This window comes from Astatotilapia calliptera, chromosome 23, assembly GCF_964374335.1.
Source record: "Astatotilapia calliptera chromosome 23, fAstCal68.1, whole genome shotgun sequence".
Lineage (NCBI taxonomy): Eukaryota > Metazoa > Chordata > Actinopteri > Cichliformes > Cichlidae > Astatotilapia > Astatotilapia calliptera.
Window position 1 is genome coordinate 10,084,084 of NC_137443.1, and position 13,417 is coordinate 10,097,500.

The 13,417-nt window shown below is 40.0% G+C and overlaps 1 protein-coding gene across 4 annotated transcripts; it reads right to left on the reverse strand.

The window, feature by feature from the left end:
• Nucleotides 1-4,872: 4,872 nt before the first annotated feature.
• Nucleotides 4,873-13,256, reverse strand: LOC113016105 (ELAV-like protein 1). Of its 4 annotated transcripts, XM_080297727.1 has the most exons (9): nucleotides 13,096-13,256; nucleotides 11,996-12,058; nucleotides 10,585-10,656; nucleotides 10,308-10,482; nucleotides 8,199-8,225; nucleotides 6,836-6,939; nucleotides 6,224-6,377; nucleotides 5,911-6,136; nucleotides 4,873-5,758 (listed from the first exon to the last, which is right to left on the reverse strand). In XM_080297727.1, the coding sequence occupies exons 2-9, from the start codon at nucleotides 12,029-12,031 to the stop codon at nucleotides 5,440-5,442; spliced, it is 1,113 nt and encodes a 370-aa protein (XP_080153853.1). In that variant the 5' UTR covers nucleotides 12,032-12,058; nucleotides 13,096-13,256; the 3' UTR covers nucleotides 4,873-5,439. The 4 variants fall into 4 exon arrangements, with proteins under 4 accessions (XP_080153853.1, XP_026014439.1, XP_080153854.1 ...); XM_026158654.2 differs by lacking the exon at nucleotides 8,199-8,225 and having other exon boundaries at nucleotides 13,096-13,255; XM_080297728.1 differs by lacking the exon at nucleotides 10,585-10,656 and having other exon boundaries at nucleotides 10,308-10,517; nucleotides 13,096-13,228.
• Between the last annotated feature and the right edge of the window lie 161 nt (nucleotides 13,257-13,417).

Genomic DNA, 13,417 nt, shown 5'->3' on the forward strand with positions numbered 1-13,417 from the left:
GTTGGGATACGATATCAGTCTCTAGGACTTGATTTTGAAAACATTTTTCTAAAATCCTGTTTAAACATGACATGAGACGGGCCTCACAAGTTTATTATTATTAGAGCAAGTTTATTATTCAAATATGATCTGAATATTTGAGATTTGTAAAAAAAAAAGTGGATTTTATAAATACTATAAATGAAGAACAATGTTTGCAAAATGATCCCTGGAAGCAGGAGTTACCCTGGACTCACTCACTTAATCAACAGACTGCACTGCAGAAAGAGCAGCAACAACAACCTGCATGAATAAAATATACCAGCATGAATTTATGTTAATCAGATTAAAAAATCTAAATGGAATAATCTGCTGTGTTCACATAGCTGATCTGTAAAGATTTACATTTCCAAACAACATGCCACGTGCATCAGGAGAGCACAGACACGTCTCAGTAATCACAGCTTACCAAGTACCTGCTGGCAGCAGCTACAACTGAGCCACGCAGTGCTAACAATAGCAGGCACAGTTTATAGGAATAACAGGTGGAGTCAACAGAAGATCAGACATTCTTAGTAGCCCCTATCCATCCATCCATCCATCTTCCCACAGCTACACACACACCACACATGTAACACACAAGGTTATTGTCTCACATCACATGTGGTGCCAGGCAAAATTGATTTTATGGCCTTCATTGCAAGAATCGATTATGTTCAGGGCGGGCACACGTTTTGTGCTATGCTCAACTTTAACAGATTGATCGATTTTTACATATCTTGCTCTTAATTCAATGAAACTGAAAAACAGAAATATTTGTATTTGAAAAACAAAAAGGATTAAATTCACTACAGAAAGAACCGGAGACAAGTGACAAATTAAAGGAAAAAGTTGAACTCTGGCTCTCCACAGTGAGGGGATTTGGGGCTTTGCTCTGATGACAGGGGGGATTTTGCTGGTATGGTTTGGTAATTGGTTTGGTAAAGTTGTTTTGATTGATCACTTTTATCCTGTGATAAAATATGCAATGGGAGTGGTCTCTCCCAGGTCTCTCCTATTCACACTGCATGGTTCAATGAGCACTCTCAGGTTAATAAAGGTGGTCTGGTTCTTCAAAGAATCTCCCCAATAGAAGAAACTCTTTATTTTAATGATGTTTTTTTTTTCATATACTTCATGTGGTTCTATTATGGTTCTAGATTTTAGTGTTGTTGTTTTTAAAGTTTGTTAATTAATTTAATATATGTTAAAATTTGAATTTAGGTTGAAGAGTGCGTCATGTGTTGAGTTTGTCTTCCCTCATAAACATACTGTTTACATAAGAATACTTACATTTAATATAACAATAAAACAATAGAATATAAACTAGTCAAACATGAAGCATGAAGTCATGACACCACATGAATCATTTTAATTTTATATATGAAACTGACCAAATTTCAACCACCTTGATCATCTATTGTAGATGTTCTAAGATGCTTAACTGTGTTTTGTTTTCTTTTAATTCATCATCTGTGTGTAAGTCAGTTATGATATAATTTAAAGCCAGTCCTTGCATTGTCCAACTAATCAGGGAATAGTTTTTCTATGAATAGATGTTACAGTCAGACTCTTCTGACAGCTAGTAGAGTTGACTTTGAAAAATTGCCCACTGCTGGTGACTGTTTGAGGACGGATGGCCCTAGGCACAAATTGAGTAGCCAGGCAGCAGCACGTTCCAGACAGACCAGCACTCCAGCAGATGACGGCTTCTCTCTGTCTCGATCTCCCCTCTCACAGTCTGTTTTGAGCAGAGGCTTGGAAACACACACACACACACACACACACACACACACACACACACACACACACACACACACACACACACACACACACACAGAGGTGCCTTGTTTCTCTCACGATCTCTCAGGTAGGTACAGGAGAAAGCAACTGAAAAAGTTCCCCACTAGTATTTAAAATCTTTCTCTTTTTTTTAAAATTGCAATCTGCAAACAGAATTGGGCAGAATGTGACTAATATTTTGGCCATTACTGAGCTTTCACTTGTTAAGAGAGAATACCTTTTGACCTTTGAGACTTTGTAGTCATGTTCTCAGCCTTCACAGATGACGATTAGCAGTTGGTTCATTAGTTTATAAACTATTTTCAGTTACAGTGAAATCAAATAAAAAGAAAAAGGGGGATCACTGCTGGAGGTTTTATCCCAGGAATGGTGCCTGTCTCGTGGGGAGGGCTGCTCCGTGAGGACGGGGGTGGCGCACACCAATTTGACTCAACTCTACTTTCCAATTAATATTCACAGGTTTCATTTACAAACAATCATTTAGCATGCAATCCCAGTGAGGGGACACCTGTATGACCTGTATTTAATACGCGTAAGACATCGGTCTACATACTCACTTTAAATATATTGTCACGGCAAAACTGTCACAACACAGAATGGACCAAAAACACAGACCCAAGACAGCGGCACAGGTTAGTGTAACGAGATTTATTTACAGTGATTGTGATATGGCGTAAACAGTCATATGTACAGGACGTGACACAATATGAGCTGAGAGCAGGTGAACTATAACAATAGCTGTGGGATAAACTCTGCCAGTGACTATATACAGGTGCAAGGGCAAAGCTAAGGTAAATCCTAATAACATGAACTGTGAGGCATTATAAAACTACAAAGCTATATACAAGGTCATACACACATAGTCATAGAAACACTAACTGTGAGAGGCATACGCTGATTAAAGCTATGAAAGTTATGTGAACAGGAGTGAAAGCTTGATACGGGAGACCCAGGGATGATAGTGGCACGTTAGTGAACTGTAGATTGGAGGCACTGCAACACAGGGAGAGGTGAGTCACAGTGGATCCAACGGAACGGAAAGAAACTGATTCAGTGTGGATATTGTGTGGGGGGCATTTTGACTCTCCCCTCCAATTATGCTCTCACCAGAAGATCTCCAAGGCTGGGATTTTTTCTGAGAGCCCTAATAACTCTCTCCTGGTGAGGCACGCTCCAGTTAGTTTGCCGCAAACTGTTTCACCACTAGATGGAAGCATTGTCAAAGCACTGTCAAATTTGAATTGGAGCATCACTGGGCTGCAATTCACATTGTAGAGGGATACAAAAACAAACAAACACAGACACACACAGACACAGAAACAGACAATTAATAAAAAATTATATATAAAAAATGCAAAAAGTGAAAAAAAAATTGATTAAGTCCTTCTTCCAATGCATTATGGGTCCTCAAAATGGAACCCTTTTTTTCACTCCCAACTCAGCTTCTGTACCTCCTACATCCAGCAGGTGCTATATTGCCCTAAAGGTCTCCTCCAGCTCTATCCTATGATACACATACCTCAATGTCCTACCTTGCAACCATGATTCAACCAGCCACTCCCTCACAGGCCTTTAAATACCACAGTGGGCACCTAAGGGGCTCAAAAATTGAACTTTCTCCGATTGCCACCAAACTTGGCAGGCACGAGCCTACTGCTACCAACACCACTCACACAAAATTTCCCCACTGTGCTTATGCTTCTCCAGTTATTGATGATCGTCACATGACGATTGTGGTTATCGCCAACCCCTTGGTATTTGGACACATGGCTTAGAAGCTTTCAAAATCTTTTTTGATAAATTGAACAATCACCACCCCTTTAATGAAGTTACAGTTTCAACTAAATAAATTCCAAGTTAACTTTTTAGACACAATAGTTTTCTTTAGAAACAATAATAATCAAAGCAAACAACTATTTGTTGTTTTAAGGATACAGATAGACACATACTGTTATATAAAAAAGTTTTCATCCTAGACATGTTTTCAGGAGTATTATTAAATCTCAATTGATTAGATTCCATCGTATCTGTACCTTTAAGATGCATGTGGAAGAAGCTACTTCAGCGTTGTTTAAGGCTTTAAGACCAAGAGGTTACTCAGTCCGCTTTTAAGGGCAGATTTAAAGTGAAGTGAAAGCACTCTTTGATAGGATCAGCCAACAATTAGGAGGAATAATCAGAGTGAATTGATTCAGTTTGTAATCACCTTTTCAAGACACATCGGAGTCTTGAATCAATCTCTTAATACCTCTTTTTTGATGGCCCAACAAGCCCTTCCTCCTTTACAGCAATTTAAAAGTTACAGCTTATAGAAGAAATAAAAATCTAAAGGATATTTTGGTGCACAACAAATTGAATCCTATAAAGAATTTAGATGACAGATTTAAACAAGTACGATATATGGAAAATATTAGTAAGAGAGGACTTTCTATTCAAAAATGGTTTTTGAAAATCTGTTTCTATTGAGTGTAATTTTTTTATGAAATCAATTTCTCATTTATTAATGGATTAATAATTCACTTTGAAAAATTGATTTAAATGTTTTTATTTTTAAACTATTAAACCAATTACTTTAATTTTGTTTGAATAAATAAAATCATTTTGAAAAATGAATTCACAAATGGATGATTTATTATACAATTCATAATTTAAGCACAGAATTCTTTGTTTCAATGCATGTGGCCTTGTGGTCCTCTATAACTGGCTCCCAGTAAAACTTTTAAAACTTTCACACAGGATGCGTAAATTCCCACATTAAAAATATTTTCGGACTTACCTATTCTTACACAGTGGATGCGTAATTCCACAGGACAAATTTGTGGCATTTATTCTTTCAAACCGAGCTAGATTTTTCTGATGTTTTGGATCCAAATAAACAGATTTGTCCAAACAGACCACTGCATTTGTCATCGTTCAGTCACGCCATTGTACTGAATATGCAACGACACAGAAATAGTAAAATAAACTCCACACTTTGTGTCCATCGATAAAGAAAAAGTTTGACAGTTTAAAGAAATTCAGACAAAGGGGAGACAAACATTCAGACACAGGTTAAGTTTTCACAATAACAGATTTATTGCTGAATAAATGTCACAATGAAGCTGCAATACAAAAATAAAACAAATGAAAATCGACTTCACATCAGTTACCTGTTCATCAGGTGCATTCCTCTACCTCACCTGTACAACATGAAACTAATCGTCTAACACTGACCTGATCACCTGACATGATAACGTCAGGTTACCTGTCCAAACTTTTAATCCTTTAATCAGTTGTCAGTGGTTACCATGACATCATTTACATAAACTGTACATAAAACCAATTGAACGTTTTACTCAAATCAGAAAAGAGCAGATTTAGTTTCCGTAACCTTTGACCCCAAATGTTTTAAAGTAAACCTGCAGAAATTGATACAACTCCAGTTATGTTCATAACAATGCTGACAGTCAGCTGTCAGTCATACTGCAAATTTCAGTCCTTTATTGTGGATGAATGCCCACACAGCCAGAAAAATTACTTACTGACATAAAGAAAGAGGGCATGCTGGGAAAAACTGAGAAAACAGACAAAAAACAAAAACAAAAACACCTGTTATTAGTTTTAGCCTTGCCCCCTCCTCTATTTGTGCCCCTTGCTGGTCTTGAAGGAGACCTGCAGGACTTTGTCCCCCAGGCGGTACCCGTTCAGGCTGTGGATCGCCATGGCAGCTTCCTCGTAGTTTGCCATTGTAACAAAGCCAAAGCCTTTGCACTTATTGGTGTTAAAATCTCGGATCACTTTCACATTCAAGACTGCACCGAACGGGCCAAACATCTGCCACAGCATGGCCTCGTCAGCTTCCTGGCCCAGGTTGTAGATGAAGATGCACCAACCAGAGGATGAGCTCCCCGAGGTCCCACCCCCTCCGCTCATGTGGTCGGTGCTCATTGGAGAAAACCTGGACACACGAAGTATTAGACAGCTGCAGATTAACTGATTCTCATCGAACAGTAACAAACATCTAAGTCAATTAGCTGCTGGATCTCGGGACAAGGTAGGTTAGAGTACTCAGACTACAGTAATCAGGTTATTCTGAGCAGGTCAGCATACCGGAACCTTTGTGCCTGGTGATGGACAGGCCCCCCAAAGCGTCGTGATTGGCCGTGGTACATCTGTGACATCATCTGGGAGTTCCTGGCCTGGTTGGGATTGGCAGCAAACTTGACCGTGATTGGCTCAGCGCTGCCGGGAGGCGTGTGTCCGTTCAGGTGTTTGACAGCGTCATCGGCCTCGGCCCTCTTATCAAAGCGGATGAAGGCCACGCCACGTGACAGACCTAAACAGCCAACCAGAACAGAATTTTTTCAGTTCCAAACATCACAAGCCATCACATGACCCTGAGCTTACTGAGCGCGTGCGGTACCTGAAGCCTGGTCCACTAACACTCTAGAATTGATGATGCGACCGTAGTGCGAGAACATGTCCTCCACGTCCTGCTGACTGAGAGTCCGTGGCAAACCACTGATATACAGGTTCGCATCTTTGATGGCGTCCGAACTCGGCCGTGCAAATGAAACCTGCGGGGAAGTGACAGGAAGTAAGTCAGCTGATCATCTTTACAAAATAATTGTCACAGAAAACAAACTGTGATGAAAATAAAAAATACAGTTACATTGAGTTCAAATAAAATCCAGATTTAAATTTTTAAATATTCAATAAAAATAAATAAAAATCCACAATTTTTCCAAACAAAACAAAACACAAAATAAAAGCATCCAAACAGGCTCTGATCACCAAAATAAAAGCATTAATATCATTAATGTCTGAAAGTAAAAGGTGCAGTACGTTGTCTCACTGAATTGAAGAAATTCACAGATTCAGTGTTGACACGTGTCGGTGCGAAAACAATAAAAACAAAACAGCAGAGTTTGAAAATACCTTCATCCATCAGACAGGTGAGAGTGCCCTCTACTGTCCGGGGAACATAACACATCAGTTGAGACAGGAAAAACAAAGAGCACCTGTGGCACGTTACCTTGATAGTTTTAGACTGTAGCCTCAGGCCATTGAGGGTACTGATAGCCCTCTCTGCATCACTAGGGTTAACAAAGTTAACAAAGCCGTAACCTAAACTGTGGCCTAGAGAAACACAAAGGAAAACAACAAAATAAAAAACAAAAGCGTCTGTTACAGCTGCTACACAGTCCGAGAGAAACAAACACAGAGTTCAAACTAAGTACAGAGATCCATACAGTCAATTGGAAAACATCAGTTTTCTGAACAAACCGAGAAAACCTGCCGCCACCCACCACGCTGCCTGACCGCCGCGCACCTACCACGTTTTAGCTCTCAAAACAGTTAGCCAATGTACCTTGCAGTGTCACCTATTTAAAAAAAATAAAAAATAAAAAAAATTTTAAAAAATCAACTTTGGAAAAAAACTCACTACAAACAAAGAAGTTAAAGGTCATCTCTCCTGTTACACTTCAACACAAGTTAGTTCTCACAGAAAATAAAGTGATGAAAATAAAAACTGCACTTACATCGAGTTGAAATAAAATACAGATTAAATGTTTAAATATTCAATATAAATATTAATTTATTTTTTATCTGAAAAGGTAAGATCTCACCTGATTTGGCCAGTTCAGGTAAGATCTGTCCATGGAAGTAAATAATTTATCGTCGTCAGTGAATGAGGTTAAAGATGACTCACTGGTGATATATTACTTTGGCATGAGGGTGGTTAGCCACATGATGATGATGATGATCAAACCGTCGGCACAAATCATCTGCACATGGTTGTATTGAACGCACGACGACCTGACGATTACACGCTGGCAGGATGCAATCCTGCATCACCCCACACGACTGTTGAAAACGACTGTTTTCTCGACTTGTTCAGAACAAAAAAAATCTTCAAATATTTTTAAAGTTTTACAAACAGCCTGAAAAAAAAAATCAAACAGGTGAAAATACTTTTTAAAACAAACAAACAAAATAAAACCCCACAAAAAATAAAAAACAAAACACCTTTATCAGAGGCTGGACGAAAAAAATTCAACCAAAACTTTCATTCTTTGCTCAGGCACTGACATGCTCGCCATTTGCTCGCCAATCAAAGTTATTCTGTTTCTGCTGTAGGGCAGAAGACCTGAAAACCTGCAACCAAGCCACGTGTCATCTGAAGACATTCATCACCAGACGGCCGTCGCCTCAAAATGTAATTACAAAGTTTCAAATTCTTATAAAATAAAAAACAAGAAGTTCAGTTAGTGTCAACATATTCTTGCCACACCTCTTTTCTAAATCATTCTTTAATTTGTTTTGAATCATTCAGTAAATAACTTTTTATTTACTTTGTTCGCCCAGCCCTGATGTAACCAATCAGCATTAAGTACCTGTTAGACACTTTGATGTCATTAAACCTGGTGTGAAAAAAAATGAAGATTACAACAACAAAAATATCCAAATTGTTTTATGACAAAAAAAAAAAAAAAAGAGAGAGAGAAAAATCACAAAATTCACCTAAAAAAAGAAGAACAAAAAAACAGAGTTAAAACCCCCCCAAAACAAACAAAATCAGCTGATCGTCTTGAAACCCCCCAAAAAACAACAGTGAACAGGAAATACTGCAAACAGTACTATAACGACTATGTACTGATACTACAACTACTGCAAAATACAGCTGTGGCCTACTTCGCAGTATAAGGAGTACAAAGTACAATGAAGCATGAACAAGTACACGTGTTAATGCTGAAATACATTTACTTCAAGTACTGAAATAAAACATATTCACAGTAAAACTTATAATGCTTCAAAAGTAATCTGGTATTTGTCTTTAGTAAAATTATCATCATTAGTCGTAAGCAAAGTAATACCACAGTACTACTGTGTGTAACAGTACCCCAGTAATACCATAGTACTACTAGAGCTGGGCGATAGAACGATAACGATATGTATCGTGATATAACTTTGACTCGATAGAGAAATTAAGCTATCGCGATAGACCTTGCCGCTCTTGTCCTCAAGAAAAAAAGAAAAAAAAAAGAAGGTCAGCCAATCCAAATTAAGTAGCGCAGAGCCGAACCAATCACAGCCGCAGCATCACGTCGCGTGACTTGTTACGTACAGCACAAGTGACAAGCCGCACGTGTGTTTGTTTGGGAAGCAGCCAGCGGGTAATGGAGCCAGCGCGTAATGGAGGAAATGAGTGTGCCGACTAGAAAAATCAACCGAGCGTGACCGAAGAGAAAACAGATGATGGTTCCAACGCCGGAGAGATTGTCGAACGGAAGAGCCATAGAAGTTCCGTAGTGTGAAGGTATTTCGGCTATTTCAAGTCTGACAAAAAACAGAGTAGCGTGCACTGTAAATTGTGCCGAAAGCAAGTCTGGAAATACAATAAACTGGTGCATGCATCACACTGTGCGCCACGTTATTGTTTCGGTGAAATGAATTTCTACAATACTGTTAATTCTACTCTCTGCAGTGTTTAAATGCTTACATATACACACAGTTACTGTCCGTCCACACATACGACTCGGTTCTGCTTCTATGCCCCAGCTTTACTTTTTCCCACCGAGGCTTCTAGACTTCTGATTGGCCAACATTTCTGCACGGTTAGGAATCTAGCGCCACCTGCTGCTTTGGCATGTTCATAGCAGCGTTTTCCTTCATTTCTGCCTTTATGTGTGGACGGGATTATTTTTTTAAAACGAAAACGGAAAATCTCCGTTTTCAAAGATACCCGTGTACGTGTGGACGTAGCCTCAGTCTCTGACTGGAAGCGCTAATTCGTCATTCGGCTTTTGTCAGACTAAAGTAACTGTTAAAACTGTTTGAAAAGCTAAGCTATACAACAAGGAGAGATTGAGAATTTCCTTTTAGTTCTCAGTTTATTTGATATTGACAAAAGTTAGTCAGTTTTGTCTGTTCTTCTGTAAAACAAACTAAGATTTATTTTTAGAATTAATATTTTGTTTCTAAGTGGAATTGACAATTTAGTCTGTTTTGTTTGTTCTATTTTGAAACTTAAACGCTTTAGTGGCTGCCTTTTGTGTAGTTTGCAATATTTGCCTTTATTTATCTGAAAAAGTCTCATGTTCCTTAAGTACATCTACCCTGTTGAACTTATTATGGGAAATAAATATTTAAATAAAAACAAGCTGCTGATTATTTCACATTTTACTTGTGAGCAACGGCACATTTAAATCTTACAAATATAGTTATTTGGCTTATATCGTGATAGATATCGTTATCGCCTGAAATGAAAAAAACATATCGTGATATGAAAAAATCTCATATCGCCCAGCTCTAAGTACTACCTGAATAATACTGCAGTACGATTGGGGAGCTCAGCACCTGCTGCAGTCCAGGTACTCAGAAGTACTACAGTGATTCTACTGTAGTACTGCAGTAGTGGTACTAACAGTGATACTGCAGCAGCACTTCAGTAGTACTGTATTAGTGGTACTTCAGCACTACATTAGCAGTACTTTCATCGTTACCTGCCACTTTGTCGCGGATGAGCTTGGCAGACTCGACCTCGCCGACGCTGCTGAAGAGGCTGCGTAGCTCGTCCTGGCTCATGCTCTGCGGCAGGTAGTTCACAATCAGGTTCGTGCGTGCGTCTTCGTCCTCCATCAGCTCCATCTGCTCGCCGTACCCGTTATCGTACAGCTCCTGAGGTCATTACATCATCACCATCATCACTTTCACTAAAGTCAAAAAGATGCCAGAATAAAGGAAGTGAACAGATTCAGCCAATCAAAGCGTAGCACTCACATTTCCAGCAGCTCCTTTAGCGGCGAGCGAAGCGTCTCTGACATCACCCTGAGAGTTCTGAACCTCACACACCTGAAACACACACACCACACACACCTGTCATAAACATGCACTAATCCCCAGGCCCTGATTCAGGAATTGGGGTCAGCTAAAACTCTGAGTTTGTTAACCCTGAGATAAGATAGACTTGGGTTTCTGTTCCAGAAAGAGAGCCACCAGGGTAAAGAATTTTGGAAACTAAACTTTGGGTAACCTCTGACAGGTGTTCCCTCTGACTCCTCCCCTCCTCCTGGACCTGAATTAGCTGAGTGACCCTTGCTTTCATAAAGTCACAGCTATTAAGTCAGTCCAACCAACCACTCATCAATATATCAGCACAGAGACAGCTATTCCATCAATGACAGATTACAACTTAGAATCAAATCTCTAGTGACAGTATGAGTGTAATACGATTACAGTTATTGTAGAATCACCGTTTACATGACATCGATCAGCGATCAATCGTCAGGCTCAGTGATGGATTTTAGTGACAATAAGGCTGAAATGACTTTCAGATCCAAACTGAACTAAATGTGTTTAAAGTGACATTTTATAAGCAGACAGTCTGACTGTAGTCTGATTACATTTCATGCTGACATAGGTTCACAGATTCAGATTCTGTCATTTGGGATGGGTGACACTCATCTACTAATTGGAAGGTTAGTGGTTCTGCTGCAGTTTGCAGGCCAAAGTGTCCTTGAGCAAGACACTGAAGCCTGAGCTGCTCTATGATGCGTTTATCGGTGCGTGAAGGCGAAACAGAAAGCAGTCAGGTATATTAAAAAGTGTTCGTATGAATGTTCAAAGTCTGAAAATCGCCTGAAAAAGTCTCACCGACTTGACCCAGAACCAGATCACCCAAAGGAATCATAGGCTCCGGTTTTCAGATAAGCTCTGAATTCTCTTTGCGATTACATTTGTAGTACAAAGCCAGATTGCCGACTTAGCAAGCTTAAGCTCAGAGTTCTGTGCCACAAAGGTGGCATTCTTTGTACCTGTGAGATCACCGTGGTAATGCGTGCCGATCACATGGTCAGGAGCAGGTTTAAATCTGATGGAACTGCCTTGTTTTCACCGATTCTGTCATTTACGGTCTGAGTCAGCGAGACTGAGATCCTCTACTCATCGTTTTATTTGTAAAACCTGTTCAATGGCCTCTGGGTGACATCATGGCCGAAACCCAGGTGTGAAGTCACATGATGCATATGTTCAGCTGCTGATGTAGAAAATGCAGAAACAGTTTGATGTTTGGTCCTCGTGCTATCATTTTGTTAAGCTGGTTAACTGAAAGAAAGCTTGAATTTGTTGAACCCGCTTCACAGCACAGCCTCTGAACAGGTTAAAAACACTTGATCACTACTGATCCACTCACCTTCAGGTACCTGATGTGTCCTCGTCTTTGCGCCATGGAAATGATTCAGGAAGTTAACTGCGTCTGGGAAAAATAGCAAAAGCAGCTGATTATTGATCATTGCTTATCATTTGCAAGCTACTCGATAAACTGAAGGTGATCAGAATTCAATCTGTTTCAATCAGGAAACCCAAACCAGTAACTCTCTGATGATGGGTCCCCAGTTTAGCTCATTTCACTCTGTATTATCTTATGTTCCTGTTGCTACAGTAGCATTATTGATTAAGAAGCACCTGTGAAGTCCGGGTGTTCTCTGTGGATCAATGTGCAGATGTTGATTCCAGATCCCAAAACGTTGATTATGTTCATCTGGACGTGTTCAGTGGGAGAAACATTTCATCACCATCCAGGTGACTTCTTCAGTCTCAGCTGACTGCAGGTTTCCAACCTTATAAACAGTACATTTGCACAACAACGGAAGCTAACCTACTGAATAAACAATGGAGTCATGCAGTCAGCTGAAAGTCACCTACATGAGGATGAAATGTTTCTCCCATTGGAAAAGCCACATCAAGATTAACAGAATCAACCTTTTGGGAATTACTTACCTGGATGATTGAGCATGCATCAAGACATTGATTCCGGATGTTTCTCGGCCTGTTTGACTCACCTGCAGCTTTCTATAAGATGACATCTGACCCCAAACACTGCCAATCAGAATGACGTCTGAGAATGTCATCAACATTTCTAACCAACCAAAGAGCTCTAGAACTACATTTACCTGCCTGACACCCCGAGAACCGTCTAACCGCTGAAGCACCGCCCACAGGTCCAGGTGAACACATTAACTTAATGGATTAACACATATTTACTTAATCACTAACTTAATTACAGAGATCGCTGGCGTTTCTCAGAAAAACCCGTAGGTTTCCAGTTCCGGTCCAGTTCGCGTTACAGTCGGGTCTCACATGTGGATAGGTAAGCAGGTAAAGTGGGTAAAATAAAAGCGCGCACTTTGAGGCCGCGGAGCTGCTAGCATTAGCCGCTGTTAGCACCGCGGACACACCACGAGGCTACTCGGCCACTCGCACCTTGGCACTCAAAGACGTCACCGTTCTTACCTGTGGGAGTGCGGACAGGTGATCCGGTGTGATTGGGTCAGATTTCGATCCGCAGTTGGAAGATGAGATGATCTGTCGATCCTAACAAGCACGTTCCCTACTGCACACAAAGAACCAACTGCCGCCCAGTGAAGTATCGCGAGATCTCCCCGTCCTTCTTCCTCTTCTGTAAAATAGGACTGTGCTCCTTATTTGCCCCCTGCTGGAATCATTGGGAAAACACGAAAATCAAATCAGAAGTTTTGTTTTGATTTTACTGAAGAACTTTATTTATAAAATAGAACCAACAACACGTGTACCAGAAAACTAAACATGACATCAC